This window comes from Chiloscyllium plagiosum, unplaced genomic scaffold, assembly GCF_037043375.1.
Source record: "Chiloscyllium plagiosum isolate Xiang-an unplaced genomic scaffold, Cpla_swu_hap1 HiC_scaffold_30, whole genome shotgun sequence".
Classification (NCBI taxonomy): Eukaryota; Metazoa; Chordata; class Chondrichthyes; order Orectolobiformes; family Hemiscylliidae; genus Chiloscyllium; species Chiloscyllium plagiosum.
Window position 1 is genome coordinate 16671692 of NW_028270168.1, and position 27529 is coordinate 16699220.

At 39.1% G+C, this 27529-nt stretch overlaps 1 protein-coding gene across 1 annotated transcript; it reads right to left on the reverse strand.

Moving 5' to 3' along the window:
* Positions 1-410: 410 nt before the first annotated feature.
* On the reverse strand, positions 411-27304 carry LOC122563554 (14-3-3 protein beta/alpha-1-like). The gene is made up of 5 exons (XM_043717425.2): positions 26938-27304; positions 5666-5789; positions 4979-5142; positions 3164-3259; positions 411-2111 (listed from the first exon to the last, which is right to left on the reverse strand). The coding sequence occupies exons 1-5, from the start codon at positions 27238-27240 to the stop codon at positions 2052-2054; spliced, it is 747 nt and encodes a 248-aa protein (XP_043573360.1). The 5' UTR covers positions 27241-27304; the 3' UTR covers positions 411-2051.
* Between the last annotated feature and the right edge of the window lie 225 nt (positions 27305-27529).

Consider the following 27529-nt stretch of genomic DNA (forward strand, 5'->3'; position numbering starts at 1 on the left):
AGGCAGTAGCCTGGATATTTGTTAATTTAAAATGCAACTTTAGATTTCATGTGACAAATCAATGTTCTAACTCAATATATCTTATGGTTCAGGAATAGGATACTGATTAAGGATGATCAGCCATGATCATATTGAATGGTGGTGCAGGCTCGAAGGGCAGAATGGCCTACTCCTGCACCTATTGTCTATTGTTCTTTTCTCCCTCACTTACCTGATATTTTCTGATTTGTACAACTGCAATTAAACAAAGTGCTCCTGACTTTTATAGATTAATACAAAGGGCAAAAACATAGTAGAAGCATACTAAAATAGTTTGTTCCGTAATTAACAGTACCATTTATTGTTTGGTACAATTGCTTTACTGTAATTGATAAACATTAATAAGATCAAGGATATCAAAATAAAATGAATCAGTTTGTGAAGAATGTTTTATTGGCATTGCATATTACTTTCAGTTACCAGCTTCAAACTTTAAAAACAAAATAGGGTATTCCTTCATTAAAATTTTACGTACATATACATATATATGTATATATTAAAACACAGCAGTGCTGGATTAAATACTGCCAATATTTCCACGATGACAAAACTACAGTCGAATCTGACAAATCCTAGGTCCCTTCAACTTATTTTAATCCAATTTTGTTAAATCAGTTTTCACCTCAAAAATATTTCATAGTAGAAAATAACAGCACTTTATAGAATTAACTGAATCAATAACTAATAAAACAAGTTACATTTTAAAATAAAGGGCACAGAGCATCTAACACTGCATGAGCCAATAGGAAATATACCAAACTACTATAAGCTATAGGAAATGATCCAGTTAACATTTTGCATTTTTACCAAAACACCACAGATTGAGAGTCAGGTATTCTGTACCAACAGTAATTTCTCCCTTTTATTAACCTGGCTGAAACTGGATTTCTTTCTTGCATTAATTTCTCCAATCTAGTTTATTTTTCTGGTTCTAAACTGGACAACGTTTCTGAAGAAAAAAACTGGAGTACAAGGGTGACTGATTTGATAGAGATGGAAGATAAAATCTTACAGTTTGGCTGGTTTAAGAATGGGCATAGAAATCGATTTAGGAGAGTTAGGAAAAATCACTAAGCTACTTACTTAGGATTACAATGTCCGTTATTACCAGAACGCAGAGGGATGGCGTTATTTAGAATTCTGTTGTTGTTGAGACTTTCTTTTAATGCACAACTTTTAAACAAAATTTCCTGTTTTTCCATCCCATCCCACCTAACCCAACAAAAAAAAAACAAGACAAGTAGCTGCCATGCAACTTCCTGTTAGTAGGAATGAAAAGCAGTACAAAATTGACTAAAATGGGGTTTCAGCAAGGCATCTGAACAATAGAGAAAACTCATTATGCAATGGGTTCAGAACATGAGACAGCTCTGGGACTTGAATCTTGATCGGCCAGCTCAGAACACAATGTAAATTGCTAGATTGCCAAGCAGCTCCGAAAACCTTGTTTTAATAAATATTGATCCACCTTCAGGACCATGACACTAAAGCTGAGTACACACTTTTGAGTAACAATGTGCTTATGTCTGGCATACACTATCTGGTGTGTACCAAAGTATGCACATTCCAAACCTGAAATGTCAAGCAATAGTCTTTAAGAATCAACGGCCATATTTAAAGTGCTCTTCAAACACTTTCTATTCTGTGTTTTGGATTTTAGTCATTTTCCAGTCTCCATTCATTAAAAATAGCTGCTCTTGGCAATCATAAATTTCCTTTGCAAACCAAAAAGGACCTACATCAACTTATTCACAAATACGCCGCAAATTTAATCTCTGCTGTTTGTGTAGCAGGTGCCCAACTGCACACTACAAAGTCAGAACAATTAGCAAAAGAAAGCTAAGGAATGGCATTTGTTCCAAGCTGCAGATTTTCATAGGCTAAATTGTGGCATTCACATGTGCATCTATTCAGTATTGGTGATTGAGAAATTCCTTTCTTGGAATTGTCAGTGGAACACTAAAGAATGAAGACATGTAAAAGAGGATTGGACAGCAGCTCCATCTGTGCGTTTAGTTCTCTCCCCCTTCTCCACCATCAGCATCATCTGCCGCATTATCAGAGGTCCATAACTGCAAAAAAAGCAACAATTTTCTAAGCCTATATTTTTGAAAACCACATGTTTGACAATGTAGTATATACAAGTAGAATTAGTGATTAATATTGTGAATACCAAATATCATTTTTAATTGTCAGGAAACACATTTCTAAAGTTACAAAAACAATATACACACAGATGTCAAACTTTCCATTAGTTCAATACTTGGGGGCCTCTGCAGACTTAGCTATTTGTTCTGGCTATTTTGCTATGTTCTGACTTCTGATAAAGCTTGCATATATAAAGTTTAATGGCCATAATGGTATATTCTCTCAATACTTATATGAAGAATAATTTTTAATGTTACAATTTGCTTTAATATAGTATCATTGACAGAATAAATGATCACAGTGCAGAAAAATGGAGCAAGAGGATTAGAGGAGGTATTTGAATGTATAATCAGTAAGACGTTCGAAAAATCTTTTAAACACAAAGAAAGAGATAAACATCAGCTTTGGGACAAACAGAAGGGCAAGTCTGCACATGGTCCAGACCAATGTAAGCAAGGTGACATGGTGCAAATGAGGTGAATCTCAATAGTGAAAAGGTTTTGATGAAGGTTAAAAACCTCTCTTTGGTGTTTCTCACATCTTAGTTAAAGGGAATTCTGCCATGCTACACTGTTGCAAATTCCAAAGAGAGGGGTTATTTGTACATTATACACAAGTTGAGGCAAAAAAATTAAACATTTTTCAAATGCTTGTTTATTCCAAAGCTTGCATTAGATTTCTGAGCAAGAGGTTGCAATAATTTTATTCTAGACACTGTCCAGTGTTGCAAATTTCTGTTAAGTTTCTAAGTTTCAGTCACTTGCATTTAAGATTTTCTATTCCTCATGGTGATTTGACTGTATAAATATTTTTATAGTATTCTTAACCATATCACTCTTATTTACATTATATTGAAAAACATGAGCATTAATGGTCTTTAAAAAAAACTGTTTAGATTTTGTATGCCTCAATCTTCTCATTAAGCTCAATAACCATTTATTGAAATATTGTTACAGTGTTGTATAATTTCACTTACCGTCAGGTTATCTCTAAGTAGTTGCATAATGAGTGTACTATCTTTGTATGAGTCTTCATTCAGTGAATCCAGCTCTGCAATAGCTTCATCGAATGCCTGAAGACAGCAAAGGTCAAAAAATATTTCAGTACTGTACTATAAATCAGTTGCAAAAATGGGAGAATGAAAAAGGACGCAGCAGCTTAACGGAATAAGCTATTTTAGAGTGATCCATAATTTGGGATGCATTTAAAAAAACATACAGCGCTGGAATTCTGTTCTGTAATTAATAACTTCAAGGTAAAAGTTACCAGATTTTAAAAAATATAGTAACAGATATCCAGAATACAAAAAAAATTGAGATCCTGTAGTGCACCCTTGCTAATGTAGTCCACACTTTTGAATTAATTTTAAAGAACAAACAAAAAAATCTTCCAATTTATCCAATTGTTTGTAGGACCATTGCTACAATGACTATAAATTTAAAAATAATTCGCTGAGTGTGAAACAAGCTCTTTCCTACATTATTACACTCTATGCCTATCTTTCCCATTGATCTTAAGGGGGTTAATCATTTGGCCAATTTTTACAGCTACCTTTAATAATATTTGATTTCCTCTTAGCCAGGTATTTATCAATTTGTTTAAAGACCCACAACCCAATTAGGAAATAAACGCTTACACATTTGCTTGAATTTGTGACTTTGCACTTATTGTTTACAATTTTTTGTCATATGGTCAACTTATACCATTATTCCACATCGCTAAATCAACCATGTTAGAATTAGACAAAACAGTGAAGTGAACAAAAACACCATGTATTAACATCTGTCTTTTTTTGTTATGAACTGCACTGCTTAAGTAGTTGAATTTCAGCTATATAATTGGAGGAAGTTGCATAGATAAGGCAGAGCAAGATCACTGAGGAATTCAAGACATCACCAAATGTTCTAAACTCAAAGCTTTGGGAGTTGAGAGCCAACAGGCAATGAGCAAGCAAGTCTCAGCATAGGGCAGGATACAGATAGTGCAGTTTGGTAAGGTGGAGTTTATGGAAGGTAGAGGATAATGTATCAGGAAAGAAGTGGTTAGCACTTCTGCCTCACAACACTAGGGTGCCAGGGTCGATTCCAGCCTCGGGCAACTGTCTGTGTGGAGTTTGCACATTCTCCCTGTGTCTGCGTGGGTTTCCTCTGGGTGCTCCGGTTTCCTCCCACAATCTAAAGATGTGCAGGTCAGGTGAATTGGCCATACTAAATTGCCCATAGTGTTAGGTGCATTAGTCAGAGGGAAATGGGTCTGGGTGGGTTACTCTTCGGAGGGTCGGTGTGGACTGGTTGGGCCGAAGGGCCTGTTTTCACACTGTAGGGAATCTAATCTAAACTATGAAGACAATGACGATACTATCAGCTTTTCAGAACAGAGTTAAAGTAAGTGCAGCAATAGGCAATTTTTCAGGAGTGGAAATAAGCAGTTAGAAGTTTATTTGAGTTCAAAACTAAACTTAGGATCAAACAAATCTGTCATTTCTCACTGGTCTTAGAAAAGTAATAAAGTAGAAGAAACCTAAAGGTGAGGAACCAAGTCTTCTCCAAAATTAATACAGTTTTTATGTGACAATTTATCCAGGCATAGTATATTCAATGAACAAGAGTACAGAGTTGTTATGATGCAAAGGACTGTCCATTGGTGTATTACCGAGTGACAATCTCCTGCCTTTTCCCATATCCACACACACTATTTCTATCCAAATAATTATTTGGATTCTTCTCAATACCTATTGAATGATAACAAGGAAAAATATTTTAAAAAGGTAGTCCTTGACATTTTTGCTTACCGCCTTGGCCAGTGCGCAGGCTTGCTCTGGAGAGTTGAGAATTTCATAGTAGAATACTGAAAAGTTCAGGGCAAGACCTAATCGGATAGGTTGTGTTGGCTGCATGTCTGTCTTACTGATATCAAATGCTTCTTGATATGACGACTGGGAGTTCTCAACAGTTTCTGTGACAAGACAGAATATAAGCCTGAAAGTAGCCTTCATTTTAGCAGCACTTACGTAATCACTAAGCGTTTTTTTGTTATCGAAAGTGTTCCCTTGCCTGTAATTTTAGTCTATCGCTATTTCTCTTTTCCTCCCCTACTCCATTCTCCTCTCCACAACCTGCAATTCATACCCCAATTGCTTCCATCCCTTTGCAGCGTACTTCCTCACAACTCAATCTTCTAAATCTATCAGCATTTTCTATCTATTCGACACATAATTACAAGTCATATTGATTTGGATGGTGTAATCTCATACACAACCATTCTTACAAACTCAGCAGAGGCAAAACATCAAAGATTTTTGCATCACAGTCTAATTTTCCATCATCCTCAACTGATACCAAAATCAGATTAGTATTTGAAGATTTCATATAGAATCCTTTTGACCATTCTATACCACTATATTGGTGAGTTAACATGCAGTGTCACAAATACCTTCTGTATGTTGTTTGCAGATAATATACCGGCAGTAAAAACTTACGTTTTTTGTTTTCAATTGCAGCTACTTCTGCAAGATAACGGTAATAATCTCCTTTCATCTTAAGATAGAAGACTTTGCTCTCTGAATTGGTCGAAGTTGGTATTAGATATTTATCCAGCAAATACTGCAAGAAATAAAATTATTTGCGTTATATCAGACTCTAAAATATCTAAACTCATTTCCAGAAACTATAGGAGTAATCATTAAAATCAAAAAAGTATTATATTTAGACTAATTATAAATTTTATGAAACTTTTGGAAGAATACCTTACTATTTGTTAACAAAGAACTTGTATATATGCTTTGTAGCTCATTCTAAGAATGTGAACATCACTGTACAATATTAGAGTTACTCTGTAAATTCTGATAGATTAATTTTAATATCAAATATTGCAGACAAAGCACACATGGTGAGTAAAACGTAGGCATAACAAATTTTAACTAATCTCACACGTGAAAACTATAAGACTTAATAACTGTATGATAAATTAAGTCCTAAACAAAACAGGCAGATACATGCCTGGGAAAAAGAAATCAACACTTAACAGTGTTGATAACCCAGAAACTGAATGAGATGGTCCGTTAACGTACTAACAATAATGAATACCACTGTTAAGAAGAAATGAAGGGAAGACTACCTAGAGTAATTTTGGAAATGCAGACTTGAGAATTGCTGGAAAAGAAACATTTTGTTGAAGCTTTTTGTCTTTTACTCATCAGGACAATTCACAAGAACTATCAAAATAAAAGGACACCAAATCTTATACAGAGAGTGAACTCTGATTGGTGTTGTCATGAAGAATGTACCAGTTAATGATGACTGAGTTAACTGCCCCGCTTTTTAAAATTTTAAGCAAGGCAGATGCACTCTGATTGGTTCATTTTTCAGAGAACATTATTTTCCCTTTGCTTTGGTAGTTCCTGTGAACCATCCTGGTTGGTACAAGAGGAAAAGCTCCAACAATATGTGTCTTATCTTTTACAGCAGAATATCCAGCACAAGGCATTTAAAAGTAGCACACAGCTTGGGTTGATTTAACTCAGTTGGCTGCATGGCTGGTTTGTGATCCAGAGTGACACATACTATACAAGTTCAATTCCCACACCAGCTGAGGTGAAGCATTTTCCTTTTCAACCTTTCCCCTCGCCTGAGGCATAATGACTTTCAGGTTAAACCACAACCAATCGTCTCTCTGCAATGACAAAACAGCTATATGGTTTAGTAAGAACCATGTGTCTTCCCATCATGTGCTTGTACATTCCCCCCTCCAACAGTTTCTCTTGCTTAGCTTTCCAGAGTGATGTGCAAGTGATAAATACAAACCTTATACACATTATACCTTTTTAAGATAATTATTTCCTACAGCAGATCTACCAAACATGAAAGCATGTTTTCTTAAAAAGATATAGCCTCAGAAGCTAAATATTTATAGTTGTGTAAATGGAATATAATGATAAATTCCTTAATACAAATAGACATTTTTGGAGGTTCACAGAAATGGAAATGGCAGAAGAAATGAAGACTACATTATGCAAAATAACATATTTACAATTCACAATTTATCTTCTACATGTCACCAACCAATATCACCGAAACAAATTAACCAGTCATTTACTTCATTGCTGTTTGTGGAACTTTGAAACCTTCTGATAATTTGTGCATAAAGACCTGGATAACACTCAAGCTGCACTGGTAAGCTGCAAGTAGCATTTGCATCACGGAAGTGCCAAACAATCACCATGTCCAACCAAGAGTATTTTCTTCCAGGAATTGGCCTAAACAACATTTTCTGAATTGCTTCAAAAGCAAGTATATCCTTCCTGAAGTAAGGAAATCAAAGTTCATTAAGGGGGTGTGGGCTTCACTGGGAGGGCCAATATTTACTGCAATCTCTAGCCTCCCTTGAAATGGTGGGGATGCACTGCCTTCTTGAACTTCTCAGTCCATTCAATGTCAGTACATCATTGTGCTATGAGGCAAAGAGTTCTAGGATTTTGACTTAGTGACAGTGAAGGATACAGAGGGACTCGGATGGGAAATATCTCTGCTAACCTGGTCTTTCTGGATGATAGTTACAGTGTGTTTGGAAGTGCTGTCTAAGCAGCCTTGGTCAACTTCTGCAGTGCATCTTCTTAAGGTAAACATTACTGACACTGTGTTGGTGGTGAGTGTTTGAGCATGTGGTGCCAACCCTGCCAGCTGCTCTGTCTTGGTTGCTCTCAACCTTTTGACTTTTATTAGAGCTGTACTCATCCAAGCAAGCGTGGAATAATCCATCACACTCCTGGCTCATGCCTTGTGGACAGGTGGACAGGTTTTGGGGAGTCAGGACATAAGTTACCCACAGCAGGATTCCTAGATACCGATTTGCTCTTGTGGACACATTATTTATATGGCTAGTATAGTTAAATTTCTGGTCAATGATAATCACCAAGTTTTTAATAGTTGGGGGATTCAGTGACAGTAATATCACTAAAGGTCAAGGGCACTGGACACAGTAACCTATAAATAGTGTCACCAATGCATTGTACAGTTATTGTAAGGCTCCATTACTTTAACACCCTATCCACCTTGCAATAAAGGCCAATACTCCATTTGCCAATATATTTGTTGTACAAGCCTGCTACTGTTGTGATTCATGTACATTCATCCAGATCATTCTCTACAGCAGCCATTCTGCAGTTTTTCTCCATTTACTAAATACTTTGGTTTTTCTATTCTACACCTCGAAGTGACAATCTCATATTTTCTCACAACGTACTCATTCTGACAATTTTTTGCCGACATTCTTTGCAGACTTTTGTGTTCAGCTCAAATTCCTTTCCTACCTATCGTGGTATCGTCAGCAAATTTAGCCACAGTATAATCAGTCCCATCATTCAAGTCATTAATATAGATCATAAATAGTTGAGGGCATTGCACATATCAATGTGATACTCCATTTGTTTCAATTTGCCAACCTGAAAATGATCCATATCCTCCTAATTAGCTAATCCTCTATCTTTGCCAACATAATACCCCAAAAACTGAACTCCTATCTTATGTAATTATCTTTTATGAAGCATATCATTGAATTACTTCTGAAAATTGAAATACACTATATGTACTGTTATCCCTGCTTGTGACACACTCAAGGAATTCTAATAAATTTGTCAAACAATTTCCCTTTCCAAAAACAATTCTGGCTCTGCCTGATTATGTAATTATTTTCTAAATGTCTCATTACCACTTCCTTGTAACAGATTCCAGCAGATATCCAAGGTAGATGATAGGCTATCTGAGCCTGGCTTTTTGCCTCCTTCCTTTCATGAATACTGGTACTTCTCAACCTTTTGGAAAGAACAGACTTTTCCAGAATCTTGGAACTTTGAAAGAATACAATTAATGTGTCCACTTATTTTTGCAACCACTTTGTAAAGATGCTAGAATACAGGTCATCGGGTCAGCATTTAATCCCATTAGTTTTCTTAGTACTTTTCCCCTCTAGCAATCATGAGAGCTGTAATTTCCTTCCTTCATTTTAACATCTGCTTTTCTATTATTCTTGAGATTTTTTCTCCCAACTTCAATTGCAAACAAGAAAAAAAATACTTGGTCAACGTCTCTGCCATTTCTATGTTTCCCATTATTAATTTCTCAATCCAATCCTCTAAGAATCAAACATTTACTGTCAATACTCTCTTCCTTTTTATATACTTGTAAAAGCCCTACTATCCTTATATATTTTGCTAGTTTCTATCTTTCACACCAATTTCTCCTTTTTTAGTCATCCTTTGCAGGTTTCTAACATTTTCTCAATCCTCTGGCCTACTACTAATCATTGCAGAACTGTTCTGTCTTTTTTTAAAATTTGATAATATCCTTAATTTTCTTAGTTAGCCACAGATAGTGCATCCTTCCTACTGAGTCTTTAGTTCTCAATGGAAAATATCTTTGTTGAGTGTAATGAAACATATCAAGAGCCGACCACTGCTCCTCTACCATGTTCTCTTTTCGTCTATTTTCCCATTCCAATATTAGCCAGTGCTATCTTTACACCCTTGTAATGTAGAATGTGAAATTCTATCATTAAATGATCACTCTTATAAAGCGGATGTTGACTATGAAGTCATTAATTAACCCTCTCATTACACATTTCCAGGTCAGAAATAGTCCATTCCCTCTTCCGATGCAGAACAGTGTTCTAAGAAACTGCTCTAAAAACATTATGAACTCATCCTGCAGGCCAAATTTATCAATTTGATTTGTCCAGTCAAGATCGAAGTCTCCCATGGTTACAGCAGTACACTCACGATCACTCACCTCTTGATTTTTTACAGAGTAGCTGAATGACCATGAAGGGGCACATAAACTCTCACCAGTTCTTCTTCCCTTTGCTAATTCTTATGTACTCCAAACTGATTGTACATCTTGACTCTCTGAACCAAGATTATTTTTGATTTGGAGATGCCGGCGTTGGACTGGGGTGTACAAAGTTAAAAATATCAAAACACCAGATTATAGTCCAACAGGTTTAATTGGAAGCACACCAGTTCTTGGAGCACAATCACCTGATAAAGGACTGGCACTCCGAAAGCTAGTGTGCTTCCAATTAAACCTGTTGGACTATAACCTGGTGTTGTGTGATTTTTAAGATTATTTTTGATTGCCTCTTTTCTAACAAAGCATTAAGTATGTGTTGTAGCACAGAGGGACCTAAGGATTCAGGTACATAATTCTTTGATGTTTACTGCACATATACAGGGTAGTTTTAAAAAAGGCATTTAGCATGCTTGCCTTCATTTCTCAGTCCTTTGAGTATCGGAGTTGGGAAGTCATGTGGAGGTTTACAGGAATTAGTGATACCTCTTCTGGAATACTGTGTCCAGTTCTGGTCAACCAGTTATAGGAAGGATATTATTAAGCAGGAGAAGGCTCAGAAGAGATTTACCAGGATGTTGCCAGATATGGAAGGTTTGAGTTATAAAGCAAAGCTGGATAGGCTGGGACTTTTTCCATAGGAGGCACATAGGAGGTTGAGAGGTCACCTTCTAGAAGTTTATAAAATTATGAGGGGTGTACATAGGGTTAATGGTAGGTGTCTTCCCTAGGATGGGGGATTTCAAGACTAGGGGACACATTTTTAAATCTCTCTCTTCTCACCTTAAAAAGAAATAAGGGGCAAAGTATTTACACAGAGTGTGGTTCACATGTGGAATGAACTTCATGAGGAAGTGGTGGATGTGGGTACAATTACAATGTTTAAAAGACATTTAGATAAGTACAAGAATAGGAAACGTTTGGAAGTATTCTGAAGTATTTACCTTTAAATGAAACTTCTTCTGAAATGCAGCTGAAATGTATCCTTTTGAAATATGTGTTGGCTTTTAGGAAAACCTGGTTATTGATGATTCGGAGATGCCGGTGTTGGACTGGGGTGTACAAAGTTAAAAATCACACAACACCAGGTTATAGTCCAACAGGTTTAATTGGAAGCACACTGGCTTTCGGAGCGACGCTTCATCAGGACAATCACCTGATGAAGAAGCGTCACTCCAAAAGCCAGTGCGCTTCCAATTAAACCTGTTGGACTATAACCTGGTGTTGTGTGATTTTTAACTTGGTTATTGATGAGAAGTGTGGCTGCAGAGGAGGAGGAAATAATGAGAATATATAGTGATCTTTTTGGAAGGTTAAGAAAATCCAAATGCTAGTTTAACCAATGCAGGAATGAGAGATTTTAATATTGAAACAATTCTGTAAAGTAAAATTGTTTGTTAAAAAATCATGAGATATCCAAGGGGAACATAAAACCATACTTTAAAAAGCCATGATTAAAAAAACGTTGTGGCAATTGTTAGGATTATTGCCAATGGATTGCATCTACAAGCATTTTGAGAAATGAAAATGTGAACATTGATACTGGAGGGGAGAAATGCAAACTTGAACAAAGGTAGGTAGGGAGATTGGATTGTGTATGTGAAACTTTGTTTATGTCCTATCTCAAAATAATAGTGTGTTGAAGGCTGACAATGGGCATCAAAATGGAAAGGCATTCTATTATCAGCATTAACTTCTCCAAAATAAGAATTACAAATAGAGATTAAGGAGAAAATCATTTTTCTTAAGTTAGTGGCATTTCACCCACCTCTAGCATGATGCCACCTCAAAACCTATCTATCCCTCCCTCCACTGTCAGCATTCTGTATTGACCTTTATCTCTATGACAACCTGATCCACTCCTCCGTCCCTCCTCACACTCCCATAGCACCTTCTGATGCAATCACAGAAGGCGTAACACTTGACCATTCATGAATTCTAACCTCACTGTTCAAGGCTCAAGACACACCTTCTAGATGATGACTTCATTCCAAGTCGCTACAACCCACACATAGGATTACATATGCAGCAACCTGTATGCTCTATCCCTCATGAAATATAGGAAGTATGGTTAGTAAGTTTACAGATGACACCAAAATTGGAGGTGTAGTGGACAGCGAAGAAGGTTACGAGTACAATGGGATCTTGTTCAGATGGACTAATGGGCCAAGGAGTGACAGACGGAGCTTAATTTAGATAAATGTGTGGTATTGCATTTTGGGAAAGCAAATCAGGGCAGGACTTAATGGTAAAGTCCTGGGGAGTGTTGCTGAATAAGGAGATCTTGGAGTTCAGATTCATAATTCATTGAAAGTGAGTAGACATCAGGGAGAGATAGAGCCTGAAGAGAGAGAAAAACAGAGAGATAAAGGAGTGAGTAAAGGTCAGCCTGGAAGAATGAATAACTGACAATGGGTTGTGTGTGCTAGCAGCCTATTTGATGACAAATCTGGTGTCTGGGGTTTGGGGTAAGGACATGGGAGAAGGTGCTCAAGCATTAAAACTGTTGATATTGAGTCCAGAAGGCTTCAGAGTTCCCAAGCAGAAAAATTATGTGCTATTCTTCAAAATTGTACTGAGCTTCACTGGAGCACTGCAGCAAGCCTGCAACAGATATGTTGGCCCGGGAACATTTCTGCCAACAGAACATGGGTTACCAGAATTGTGAATGTATTCTTTTCATGGTCAATTCTCTTCACTGACACCATTTTTTTCTCCAACTTTGCCTAACATTTAACTGGTTGGCATATGAAAATTCAAGGAATCATACCAATGTTCTTAATACAAACAAAATTGCATCCACTCCTACCAAAGTTCAATTTTAACCTGGTGAAGTGTGATATACCAGTCATTTATTTCTGCTAGGTGATGCTGAAATCTTGGTCTTCTATTGCAGTTCAGAATTGTTTCTCTTCATTAGCATGGTACACTATCCAGAGACGGTTTTGAAGCCTGCAAAACCTAACTTTCTTGCCTTTTTTAGCACCAAGATTTGGATGGCTGTTTGAGAAATGGAATCCATTCTGGCAATTTTCATCAACATACTTTACAACCTTGTCTCCTGACTGAGGCCACATGCTAGGATTTCCTCTATTTGCATATTCATTCTACCTAAGCAGGGATGACAGCTACATCCAATCTTTAGCTTTCTTCTTAAATATCTTGAATTCTCCAAGCTATTTTCCTTAGCAACTTGAATCCGAGTCTCTCGGTTCGGGTAGGGGATGCTACCACTGCCCCACAAAAACCGCTACACAATTATTTGTCTGACCTACAATCCTATCGACTAAGTTTAAGTGGGGCCATGCACCTGTTGTTCTTGCTTCATACCATGTTAGACAGCAAGTTCAGCAGGAAAGCAATGTTAGTGAAGTGGTAGTCTTGAAATTACGTGTTAATGCGCAAAGACACAAATGACCAGTAAATAATTCAAACTTGCCCATGATACTGACCTTGTTCCTCCTTAATGTTGTCACAATTGTCTTAATATTGCTCCACTTTGGAAACTAAGCAAAGGTGCCAGACAATGTAAAGGTCAGGTGTGGTCAATTTGAGATCATGATTTTAAGAAATAATAGTATCGTCTTCCTTTAAAAAATGCTATCAGCATGGAATTCGAAGGTGTTCAGTTATAACAGTACTGGGCTCCATTTATAGAATTATACTTATTGCACTTGAAAACAGTTGTTTTAGAACTCCACTTAGTATTGCTTAATTTAGAGTTTAAAAATATCCTTGCTTTTGTTCAAGTGTCTCTATAAGATTAGAGTCAGCTGATTGACTGAACATGCAAAAGAAATAGATTATGCATCATTGTAATTTTTCAAAGCCAAATGCTAATCTTTATTCAGTGTTAGTTTATGCCTTTTTCTTACTCTTACTGAAACTGAGATATTGCCTTATAAAGACCATACAACCTATATAAACATTCAGCCAAATAACTACTACTCATGTGGATTCTATCTGGTAGTGTAAGAGGTTAAACTAGCCTCTCCTGAAACCTAGAAATGGCCAACTCATGGGAATCATAAATCCTGATCTATTTTCTGCTCACTAACCCAGGGCATCAGTCACACTACCCATACTGTAACCCTGATTATTACTAGCTAAGTCAGCAAGAGTTTCAAGATCAAACCTGCTTCTGCACTGGCTTAGCTACTGACTGCCTAAAATCAGCTGAGTCAGTGCTGCTATCTGTTAGCTCAGTGCTGCATTGCACAATGAACTATCTAGTTTTAACAAAGAAATGAGGACAAAAAGAGAAAAAAAAAACAGCCTCAGTGTGTATCATTGGTTCTGGTGGCGTCAATGAAAATGATTATCTGCAATAATGCCAATGATTCTTATAACAGGACATTAAAAACTCAGTAATATTTGAAGAATAATGCCCTGCAAGGATGAAAGCTGACATTTAGCTTTCAACAAACATCAGCGGAACAGTTTAACTAGTTATTTCTCTCACTGCTGTTTGTTTAGCTTTACTACATGCACATTGGCTTCTGCGTTTGTTCACATAGACTTGTGGTTATAGGGCAAGTGGTGGCTTGTTTGCCAATCACATCCCCACTAGTCAATAAAAGGGCAGACAACACTAATCCTATTTTTCAGCTTTTGGTCCATAGCCTTGGGTTCTATAGCAACACAAATAAACATCTAAATACTGCTTAGATGATATGCAATAATAATCATTATACTTCAAAAGCAATTAATTGGCTATGAAGTACATCATGAGATGACATGCAAGGTATTATAAAAAATATCCAAGGCTTTTTCCTCAGTCTTTCTTATTTATTGAATGAATATATCACCCAGTAGGGTAATGAGGAAGGTTTAAAGCTTGATTCTTCCCTTCTGCTGAGTTATTTTATTTGAACTGTACAAGTGACACCAATGTGCCATTTTTATGGGAAGGGAGTAGAAGCTCAAAGAACAGAAAGACTGCATCAACCAAGATTCCTATTCCTAATTCAATAACATGGGAAGACAGTAGTAATGTCATTGAACTTGTAAACATGAGCCTGGTTCTAATGTTCTGGGGATCTGGTTCGAATTTCACCATGGTAGATAATGAAATTTGAATTTTAAAAAATCTGGAAATACAAGTTAACTTAATGACAACTATGTAATCATCGTATAAAAACCCATCTGATTGACCTAATCTCCTTTAGGGAAGGAAATCTGGTCTCCTTACATGGTCTGGTCGTCAAAGGGGGTCACCTAGCTTGTACAAGCTTAAATAAACTTTAACTGTTTGCAGAAGTCGGTGTGTGCAAATTGCATCTCGTGTGCAAAATCTCGGGAAAAGAACCTAACCCTTGCAGGCATCCACAATGACTCAGGTGATACTGTTCCATTTATTCTGCAAATACATGCCCTTTATGAAGGTATACTAAAACATGCTCAATTGTGAATATATTTACACCAATTACTTTGGATGATCTTTTGCAGCTTTATCCCAATTCCCCATGTGCAATATGTAGTGTGCAGAAGAGGAGGATTTGGACAACAGGATAAAATGTCCATTGGATAGCTCCCTATTTCTTCACTACTGATTTTTCAATGTTCTTATATAAGCAAAAACAGGAGACCATATCTGGGTCACAGAATGTGTTCTGGAAAGTGCATTTGTGACAAGGATACATCGCAAAACTGAAAAAATAATCAGTTAGACACAAGCTTGGTTGACATCTTTGGAAGATGGCATTCGAATTGGGACTAATGCATCTTAATTACTCCAGAACTAGAAGGCATAAGTTTAGGGTGAGAGGGGAAAAACTTAAGAGGGACCTAAGGGGCAACCTTTTCACACAAAGGGTGATGTGTGTATGGAATGAGCTGCCAGAGGAAGTGTTGGAGGCTGATACAATTACAACATTTATAAGGCATCTGGTTGGGTATATGACTAGAAAGGGTTTAGAGGGATATGGACCAAATGGGTCGAGATTAGTTAAGGATATCTGGTCAGCGTGGACAAGTTGGAACAAAGGGTCTGTTTCTGTGCTGTACATCTCTATGACTCTATAATTCAGCAGTTCATGTAGATGTGCAACAAGATCTGGGCAATTTAAGCTTGCATAGTTAAATGGGAAGGAACTTACCTAGCACTTAAATGACCATCAAGAGAGAATCTATTTCCCTTTGACATTCAATAGCAATATTGATGCCGAAGCATCCACTACCTACATCTTAGAGGTAACTATATACCAAAAACTGAACTAAAGCAGCCACAGAAATACTGGTGCAACTGTAGCAGGTCACAGGCTGGAAACTCTGAAACACATAACTTACTTTCTGACTTTCAAACTTTGTCCGCAATCAATAAGGCAGACATCTGGAGTATAGCGAAACACCATCCACTTGCCTGAATGAATACAACTCCAACAACTCACAGGCAGCTTTACATCATTTCAGATAAAATAGCTTGGTTGATTGTAGTCAACATACACCACACACATACAAGCATTGCTGATGTACTGGTATCATGCAAGATTCCCATTCTTGCAATGAGAGTTCGATTTCCAGGTGGTGCACTGGCTACTTTTGACCTCCAGCAAGGAGCTACTATTTCCTGGCCTGGCACAGCAGACCCCCATAGTGGCCTCTGAGTGTGGCATAGTGACCTCGCAGTGTTGGCACACCAGCCTCCTGGCATGGCACGTTGCATTATGGAGCCAGGGCTCAGTGTGGACTGGAAGCTAAGTGCCAGCATGGTCTGCTATACTGAGCTCTTTTCTATAATGCTGGACATTTTATTTCTGTATTTTCTTGTAATAAAAGAAGCTGTGCCTAGGTGCTTTTGTATTTAAGTTGGTGTTGTAATTAGCAACATATAAATCTTTCACTATACTCCTGAGTATATTTGACAAAAAAAGGCAATTCTATTGTATTCTAGATGCACTGCTGCAGGAACTTAAACTCCTTCAACAATACCTTCCAAACCATCTACACTTTAAAAGACTACAATAGACAATAGGTGCAGGAGTAGGCCATTCAGCCCTTCGAGCCTGCACCGCCATTCAATATAATCATGGCTGATCATTCCTAATCAGTATCCTGTTCCTGCCTTATCTCCATAACCCTTGATTCCACTATCTTTGAGAGCTCTATCCAACTCTTTCTTAAATGAATCCAGAGAGTGGGCCTCCACTGCCCTCAGGGGCGGAGCATTCCACACAGCCACTACTCTCTGGGTGAAGAAGTTTCTCCTGAGCTCTGTCCTAAATGGTCTACCCCATATTTTTAAGCTGTGTCCTCTGGTTCGGCACTCACCCATCAGTGGAAATATGTTTCCTACTGCCAGAGTGTCCAATCCTTTCATAATCTTATACGTCTCAATCAGATCCCCTCTCAATCTTCGAAACTCAAGGGTATACAAGCCCAGTCGCTTCAGTCTTTCAGTGTAAGGTAATCCTGCCATTCCAGGAATTCCAGGACTACACCTGAATGCATGGAAACAACATCACCTGAAATTTCCCTCCAAGTCACACATTATCCTCATCTGAAACTATAATTACTATTCCTTCTCTGTCACCTAATAAAAATTCTCCAATTTCCTTCCTAACAGCATTGTGGATGAACCTACACCACAAGGACTGCAGCAGTTCAAGAAGGCATTCACAAGGGCAATTAGAGATGGGCAACATAAGCTGACTTAGCCAGTGATACTTACATCTCTGGAAGAATGAAAACAGAAATAGGCATAGAAAAGCAAAAGTATAGGTTCAAGATATCTGGCCGGCATAGACATGTTAGACCAAAGGGTCTGTTTCTGTGCTGTATATCTCTATGACTCTAAATGGCAAACGTCAATACTGTGTAGTCATCAGTAATATCTACTTTACCTAGGGTGTCCAGCAGCTGAGAAGTGTTAGTATATTTTCAAAGGGACAAAAGCAGATTGTATGTTTTTGGGTGTGGAAAAATGTACATGTGATCATTTTGTAATTAAATCTGCATAAAGTTGGAAAACTATTAGGTGTTATTGGCATGGCAGAACTGGATCTCAATTTTCTTGGTCTGCACTCAGCTGATTTTAAACTATAGCTTTCTACATATTTGATTTTTAAAAATTTGAAGACAGAATGCACAGTTCTGATCCACCAGCCAATCCAGTTACCCTCACAGCTTGTTACAAAATGAATTTTTAACAATATTGGAAATTACCAGATTTGAAATAGGTTTCATCTATAGGCTTGTAGCTTTCTTCTCTAGATTCTAGCAAAATGCATTGTGAAAATATGTTACATGTGGAGGGTAAAAGTCCATCACTAAACAAAACTCCGCTCCCCTTTAAATTTTAAATGTTAAGAGATCAATTCACATTTAATTTACCACTGGAATTTTAAAAATATTTGTTTTATTTGTAATAATTGAATGTTTTAAAATGTTGATCTGTGTATTGCAACTAATTATTTAGTACATAGCAAATGGATAAGGTCAGTCTTGAGAATATTCATCTTGCCTAAAGTGATTGTTAAACGGAACATTTCCATTACTTCTTTGCCTTACTTCAAGATCAGCTACATTCAGCAGAAAAAGCTAAACATCGTTGATATTTGGTAATTAATGCAAAAAAAACCAAGTGTCTTTTAAAAGTACTGTCTGATGCTGAAGAAGTTATATTAAAATATGCACATGCTGTATGAAAGGAAAATTTCAACCTTGGTTAGGAGGTAATACTCTCAAAGTCAAAATCAAGTACTTCGTTCAGAACTTGAGCATATTATCTATGCTGACACTGCAGTGCAGTAGACAGAATACTGCATTTTCAGAGGTGCCATCTTTCGAACAGAGTGTTAATATGAGGTCCATCTGTCTTCTCAGATAAAACTAAAAGCTCTTATGAAATAATGAGCAGCAGCATGGGAGTTCTCTCTGCTTAGCATTAACACCAACCAACATAAAATCGTAAACAGATGAAAAGTTCCTTTGACCATTGTGCAACCTTGTTCTGTACAAGTTGGCTGCAGTATCTACTAATAAGAGTCTGCATCAAAAAGCAATTCAGTGTTCCTCATTGACTTTGGGATGGCCTGAAAATGTAAATGGCTAGAATTTCTTTCTATCCAAAAACCGACTTCTTTTAAACTTCTCACAGGAGGAAAATTCATATATTTGTTAATAACTAGTCCAAAAACTGACAATGAACACTAAAGACATTTGACAACAATATTTGCCATTGTAGTCATCGTTTGGAATTTCAGCAACTAAACATATGCTCTATAATGCAGGCTACTGGAAGTTTCCTGCAGAATACACAGTCTCCCCACACCCAACAATTGTGGCCTCCAACAGGCACATTGTTCCATAACTTGCCAGCTCAACAGTAATAAAAACGCACACTCAAGCATCTTTTAGCAAAAGCGATTAATGGCCTTATTACATATTCTGAAATGTCCAAAACTAACACAATGGAGTACAAGATCAAAGAAGCTTTGTTAATTATTAATTATAATACACTGATCTATCATTCCTGAAAGCTAGAAAGAAGCAAACAATTCAAATCTGGAGTCTAATAAGATGGTGGGTTCATGCAAAATATTAGCTACTTCCAAATTTAACAATTTTGAAATAAAAGTTAAAAGTCAGTTGAAGTTTGGATCTCTCTTGAAGATAATAGTAAATACAAAAAAAAGACTTAAGAGTGGGTTATTTCCCACATCATGGCCAAATATAGTTCAAAGAGAAAGAATTCAACAAGGAAACTAATCAATGTTTTAAAATTTATACTATTTGCAGAAATCATACATGCCAAATTCATCCATAAAAGAATGCCAGTTACATCCAAGCTTCTTTAAGCATTATATCCAGACTTAAATCAACAAATCAACATTCAGTGACAAGCAATAAGTCTACAATCTGTTGGGAAACTGGCAAGTGCCAGATTTAATGCTGAGCTTACAGCCAGCTAAATCCTTCATAGACAGTAGCAAGTGGCTACAATTGGCCTCAATGGTTCAGACTGGGAAAGAAGGGGCAGCGAAAATGTTCACTTCTGATCATCATCAACCATCCCTTGCCAGAAAAGTTGGTAAATGTGTGTTGGGTGAGAAGAGCTCATGTCCTGTAATGCCTCCACAATCATAAAACCTGTCAACACGCACTGTCTAGGATCACACAAGTTACACTTGAGAGAAGTAATAGATACTTATAAAATTATCACCCAGCAGAAATGAGATGTTTCACATTCAAGGACCATCTTTTCAGGTTAGCAAAATTACGAGACCTGCTGAGTATCCAAGTATAACATTTGAGTAGATTCCAGGTGAAGGAATTTCTTCTGGATCATCATATCCAATATTTCAAAGCTAGATTAAGCAATTAAAGGATGTAACAATTTTTTACTTGTACAACATTAGTATTGAGTTGGTTTTAAATTAAAGTACAATCAATAATTTGACACTAGAGAACATACAATTACCAATTCTTTGATGCCCATAGTCTCTTTTCTTTATTTATTCATGGAATGAGAGTGTCACTCGCTAGGCCAGCATTTGTTGCCCATCTCTGCTTGCCCTTGAAAATACCATGGTCAGCTGCCTTCTTGAACTTCTGCAGTCAATTAGTGTGGGTAAACCCACAACTCTGTTTAGGAGAGTAATGCAGTAACTTGATCTAGCAACACTGAAGGAATAGTGATATATAGTTGCAGCAAAAATTACAGGGAAAGTAATTCTTGAGTGTTGTTGGAATTTCACTTATACTGGCAAGTGGGGACTAGGTTTATAAAATCATGAGAGGCATGGATAGGGTCTTTTTTCTAGGATAGGGAGTCCAAAATAAAATACATAAGTTGAAGGTGAGAGGGGAAAAATTTAAAAGAGACTTAAGGGGCAACTTATTCACGCAGAAAGTTGTGCATAAATGGAATGAGCTGCCAGAGGAAGTGATGGAGGCTGGTACAATTACAGCATTTAAAAGGCATCTCAATGGCTAAGTGAATAGGAGGAGTTTAAGAGGGATATGGACCAAATTCTGAAAAATGGGACTAGACTATTTTAGGGTGTTTGGTCAGCATCGATGAGTTCAACCAGAGAGATTTTTTTTCTGTGCTGTACAACTCCATGACTCTCCTCCATCATATTCCTGACTTGTATCTTGTAGCTGATTGCCAAGCTTGGGAGAGTCAGGAGGGGAGATATTCACTGCAGCATTTCCAGTGTCTGACATGCTCTTGTAGCCACTGTATTTATATGGCTAGTCCAGTTCAACTTCTGGTCAATGACAACATCAGGATGTTGATAGTGGGTATTCAATCATTGTAACCATTGAATGTCAAGGGGCAAAAGTTAGATTTGCTCTGCTGGAGATGGTCAATATGTCTCAAATGTTACTTGCTACCTGTCAGCAAAAAGTTGCATACTGTCCAGGTATTGCTATATTCGGGCATGGACTGCCCTGGTATCCGAGGAGCTGAACATTGCGTTACCAGCAGCAAACATTCCACTTCTGATCCTGTAATAGAGTCAAAGTCACTGATGAAGCAGGTAAAGATAGTTGAGCCTAGAACACTATCCTGAGGTACTCAAAGGGCTCTTGCGGTGCAACGGTAATACACATATCTCTGAGCAAGTTCAAGCCGCATCTGCTCCAGAGTTATGAAATGACAATTTTGAACAGGTTAATTTGAAAATATTTGCTCCGAGGAAATCACCCTCAACAACGTTCCTTTGTGCCAGGTATGACTCCAATCAGTGGTTTCGCTAGTGATCCTAGATGCCACTAATTTTCAAATACAGTCATACAGCATGGAAACAAGCCCTTCGGTCCAACCAGTCCCTGCCAATCATGTTCCCAAACCAAATTAATCCCACCTGCCTGCTCTTTGGCCCATATACCTCAAAAAAGTTGCCCCCCATACCTTTTTAAAATGTTTCTCCTCTTGCCTTAAAAGTATGCCCCCTAGTTTTTAACTCTCCCACCTTAGAGAAAAGACCTTTGCAATTACTATGTCCCCTCATGATTTTATAAATTTCATTATAAGGTTACCCTTCAACCTCCTACACTCCAGTGAAAAAAAGTCCCAGCCTATCCAACCTATTTTTAAGACCCAATCCCTCCATTCTCACCAACATCCTAGTAAATCTTTTCTGAACCTTCACCAGTTTAATATCCTTCCTACAACAGATCGGCCAGAACTGCACACAGCACTCCAAAAAAGGCCTCACCGACATCCTGTATAACCTCAAAATGACGTACCAACTCTTATAAGCAAAACATATGGTAAATGAAGGCAAGCAAGCTAAACATGTCCTTAACCACCCTGTCCACCTGTGACACAAACGTCAAAGAATTGTGTGGCTCTGATGTCACTCTCACCTCACCTCTGGAATTTGCTTCTAGTCCATATTTGGACTAAATCGAGAGTGTGGTGCAGGAAAAGCACAGGAGGTTAGGCAGCATGCGAGGAGCAGGAGAATCAATATTTCAGGCATAAGCCATTCATCAGGATGAAGGGCTTGTGCCTGAAATGTCAATTCTCCTGCTACTCGGATGGAGCCTGACCTGCTGTGCTTTTCCAGCACCACACTCTCCACTCTGATCTCCAGCATCTGCAGTCCTCACTTTCTCCATGTTCTTACTGTGTTGAGGTCAGGAGCCAAGTATGGAATCCAAACTAAGCATCAGCTGCATGCTATTGCAAAGAAAGTGCTGCTTAACAGAATTGTTGATGGCAACTTCCATGGCCTGACTGATAATCAGCTGGGGTAGTAATTGGCCAGTTTTGATTTGTCCTACTTTGTGCATACAGGACATGTCTAGACAATTTGTCGCATTGTCTGGTAGACGACAACGTTGTGAAAGTATTGGAACTTGGTTAGAAGCACAGCAAGTTCTGAAGCACAAGTCTTCCACAATATTACTAAAATGTTGTCAGGGCCCATAGCCTTTCCGGTATCCAGTGATGCCATCCATTTCTCGTTATCATGTGTAGTGAAATAAGTTTTCTCAAAACTAGCATGAGTGATGCTGAGGACCTCTGGAGAAAGGCAAAATGATCTTCTACTCAGCACTTCTGGCTGAAGATTATTGCAAATTTTTCAGTCTGGTCTTTTTTTTCCAATGATGTGCTGGGGTCCACTATTGAGGATGGGGATATTTGCAGAGCTCGTCTTCAGTGAGTTGTTTAATTATCCATCACCATACACAATTCAATATGGCAAGACTGCAGAGCAACCAATCAGTTGGTTGTTGAATTGCTTATTCTGGATCAGTGGTGCTGGAAGAGCACAGCAATTCAGGCAGCATCCGACGAGCAGCAAAATCGACGTTTCGGGCAAAAGCCCTTCATCAGGAATAAAGGCAGAGAGCCTGAAGCGTGGAGAGATAAGCTAGAGATAAGCACCTCCGCCCTCAGACCCCACTCCTACAACCGTAACAAGGACAGAACGCCCCTGGTGCTCACCTTCCACCCTACAAACCTCCACATAAACTAAATCATCCGCCGACATTTCCGCCACCTCCAAAACGACCCCACCACCAGGGATATATTTCCCTCCCCACCCCTTTCCGCCTTCCGCAAAGACCATTCCCTCCGTGACTACCTGGTCAGGTCCACGCCCCCCTACGATCCACCCTCCCATCCTGGCACTTTCCCCTGCCACCGCAGGAACTGTAAAACCTGTGCCCGCACCTCCTCCATCACCTCTATCCAAGGCCCTAAAGGAGCCTTCCACATCCATCAAAGTTTTACCTGCACATCCACTAATATCATTTATTGTATCCGTTGCTCCCGATGCGGTCTCCTCTACATTGGGGAGACTGGGCGCCTCCTAGCAGAGCGCTTGAGGGAACATCTCCGAGACACCCGCACCAATCAACCAAACCGCCCCATGGCCCAACATTTCAACTCCCCCTCCCACTCTGCCGAGGACATGGAGGTCCTGGGTTTCCTTCACTGCCGCTCCCTCACCCCAGACGCCTGGAGGAAGAACGCCTCATCTTCCGCCTCGGAACACTTCAACCCCAGGGCATCAATGTGGACTTCAACAGCTTCCTCATTTCCCCTTCCCCCACCTCATCCTAATTTCAAACTTCTAGCTCCGCACTGTCCCCTTGACTTGTCCGACCTGCCTAGCTCCTTTTCCACCTATCCACTCCACCCTCTCCTCCCTGACCTATCACCTTCATCTCCTCCCCCACTCACCTATTGTACTCTAAGCTACTTTCTCCCCAACCCCACCCTCCTCTAGCTTATCTCTCCACGCTTCAGGCTCTCTGCCTTTATTCCTGATGAAGGGCTTTTGCCCGAAACGTCGATTTTGCTGCTCGTCGGATGCTGCCTGAATTGCTGTGCTCTTCCAGCACCACTGATCCAGAATCTGGTTTCCAGCATCTGCAGTCATTGTTTTTACCTTGTTGAATTGCTTAGTTCTATTACTAGCTGCTTACGCTGTCTAGCACGAAAGTAATTCTGTTTTGTGGTTGACACTCTTTTTGTTTAAGGTACGTCTGTGCTACACAATGCTACAAACGACATTTAAGTCCTCCACCTGGAGTATAATTGTTGGCCTTGCCATCCTCAGTACATTCCCCAATTGCCATGAGATCTCATGAGGTCAAGAGTCAATGTTTAGAACTCCTAGGGCAATTCTCCCTGACTGTATACCACTTGACTGCCTCCTCTGCTAATGGGACCAGATATTCCAGGGATGGTAAAGATGTTGTCTGAGACATTGTCAAACTTGTGGAGTTGTATCTTACAGTCAATGTCAGGCTTGTTGTTTGACTAATCTGTGAAACAGCTCTCCCAATACTGGAATGTGCTCTCCAATGTCTTTGCAGGGTAAACAGGGCTGTCCTTGCTGTGGTCATCTCCTGTGCCTTAAAACAATGCCAGATAGTTCACCCTGGTATCCTTTAAAAAGACATTTTAGTGGTTGATATAACAGAATGGTTTGCCAAGCAATTTCAGAGGGCAGTTAAAAAGTCAACCACTTTACTATGGGTCTGGAGTCACAAGTATGCCAGACAATTTCCTTCCCTAAAAGGACACTGATGAACCAGAAGGATTTTTATAACAATCGACAATGGTTTCCAAAGTCATCATAAAAATCTGAATTAAAAAATGTTTTATTTTATTCATTTCAAATTCCATCATCTACCGTTCAAAACCGTGCCACCAAAAAATTATCTGGGTCTCTGGATGAAAAGTGTAGCAACAATAAAACTAGTTCTTGGCCTGCCCTAGCATCTTACTTGGAGATATTTATCTGCGCCATACGTTGTAGTCTATATAGAAAGAATGACTGCCATTTAACTCATGCAATGCTTTTCTACACCTTTTTTCACCCAAAGCTGTTCCATATAGTTTGTCCACTCTGTCCACTTTACCAACAGCTAAGCATTCTGCTTTATAATCCATAAACTCTGGAATTTACCTCTCATCACTTCTGTCCTACTACATCATTCCAAATCCTCAATATTCGTCCATGAATAAAGACTTCACCAGCTTCTTTGGCCATATTACCTATTCCCCTACCCTTCCAAATTGTATCTAATCCAAAACTTCAGAAAGTCAGCACAAGATTTTGTCCCTGCTACAATTAACTGGTGCTAATTATTGAAATTTATTTTAATTTTTTTACAGAGACAGCCCTTTATGTTCAAAGACTTGTAGATGATACCTTTCCGAAGAAATATTCACAAAGACAATGCATGCTGCAGATATAGTAAAAGAGAAATGCATGTATTTGATCATTAGACCAGATAGCTTAATAGAATTAATACAGAGTAAATCTTAGCAACATGGTGCAAAAGTACATACATGAGGCAGTCAGTTGCTTGAAGTCTGAGAATACAGAAGCGAATAAAACTTGACTCATGGCTGGAATTTTCTCAAATGATCTTGGCTATTCAAACAGTACATTAATGGTCCAAACATGTGCATGTCAGTTTAGTATGAGAATCAATGTACAATTATTTTGTGTATATAATTACCTCAAATAAATGATATGTCACTAGAAATCCCTAATCTTGGGCCATTTGGAAGGTGCTTCAGCAGTGACTATTCAGTTATCCCAAAAAATTATTTTTTAATTAATTAGCCCACTTCAATGCGGCAGGCAGCTACAGTGACCTCTGAACAGGTCATCTATATAGGTTGACAGAGTGGTGGTGGGAAAGGGGGAGCATTTACAACACTTCCATATAACTCGTTATTCCTGTACCATTAAATACAGTTAACAGCATCATTTCCACCTAGCTAAGAAAACAAAAGGATCTCCCCTCTTACCTTCCCCTCCTCTCAACCCCACCTCCCCCAATGAAGTGATGGCAAAAACCGCTGATTTAATGCCAGTCTCCTCTGAAGCTCAGTTCTCATGATATTCCCACGCTTATAAACCTGGCATCACACATATGATAAAAATTGCAGATTCATACGGTGATGGGGGGGAGGGAGGAGAGAAGGCAGCCCAGTTTACATTTAAAATGAGGGCCAACCATCTGTGAATGCTAACGTTTCATTCTAAATGAATGAAAAAAATTGTCCACACCTGGATAATTACAACATCTGGCCAGTTCATCTTAAATTTTATTTCCTCCGGGTGGGCTGAGCGAACCGCTGCTTGCTCGGATGTACGTTGGCGTTTGCCAACTGCCTACCCCACCCGACAGCCGCAGCTCAATGCAGAGGGAAGGTTGCCCTCTCTCCTCCATTTTCTACCGGTTACTCCTGTCTGATGGAGATGGTGATACAGGAGGAAGCGCCGCTTCAGAGCCAGAGGACCAGCTTTCCAACGTCCTGTGGGGATGGATATGTCAGTGACTGGGAACCTCACTGTATTTCGCAGTGTCGTTTTTTTTTAAATTTGCTCCAATTTCCCATTAAATCGAATGATCGCGAATAAAAAATCCGCGGCAGCATCCTCCCCCCCCCCCCCCAATATATATATTTTTTTGTTTTCCTCACCAGGACATCATGGCAGATCTCCCTCAGCTCAACCTCCACCTTCTCCCGGTACTCCTTCACCATATGCAGCTTCTTCTCGCTGCCGCCGCCCTCGCCGGTTTTCTGCTCGATGCTGGAGATGACCCTCCAGGCCGAGCGGCGGGCGCCCACCACGTTCTTGTAGGCGACCGACAGCAGGTTCCTCTCCTCGTTTGACAGCTCCTCGCCCCACTGGGTGACCGCCTTCATCGCGGCCGCCATGTCCTCATAGCGCTCCGCTTGCTCCGAAAGCTTGGCTTTCTGCACCAGCTCGTTCTTATCCATGGCCGGAGCTGCTTTAATTGGGTACGTTTGTATGAGATAATTCCCACCCCCCTCCCCCCTTAGTGTGTAATTATCGGGTTTCTTTTTCCTCTGTGGGGCGGACGGTCGGAGCTGCTCTCCCTCTCCCGCTGCCTCTGCCTCACGCTCGGCTCCTCAGAAACCAAATGGCGGTTGAACGCGCTCTCCCAGCGAGGGGGGGTCTGCACTTGCGCAGCGTACCGGGTATGACGTCATTGAGACCTCCCCACCTAAAGATACTGCAGGAGAGACCAGAGTCTGACACCACCCC

What these genes read in the sequence shown, in the direction of transcription:
- LOC122563554 (XM_043717425.2), bottom strand. Translation starts at nt 27,240, where the DNA reads ATGGATAAGAACGAGCTGGTGCAGAAAGCCAAGCTTTCGGAGCAAGCG. An exon ending in AGATCTGCCATGATGTCCTG is followed by an intron (nt 5,790 to 26,937) that starts GTGAGGAAAACA and finishes TATTTCTTGCAG; the next exon opens with TATTTGCTGGATAAATATCT. An exon ending in TACTTAGAGATAACCTGACG is followed by an intron (nt 2,112 to 3,163) that starts GTAAGTGAAATT and finishes CTTTTTTTGCAG; the next exon opens with TTATGGACCTCTGATAATGC.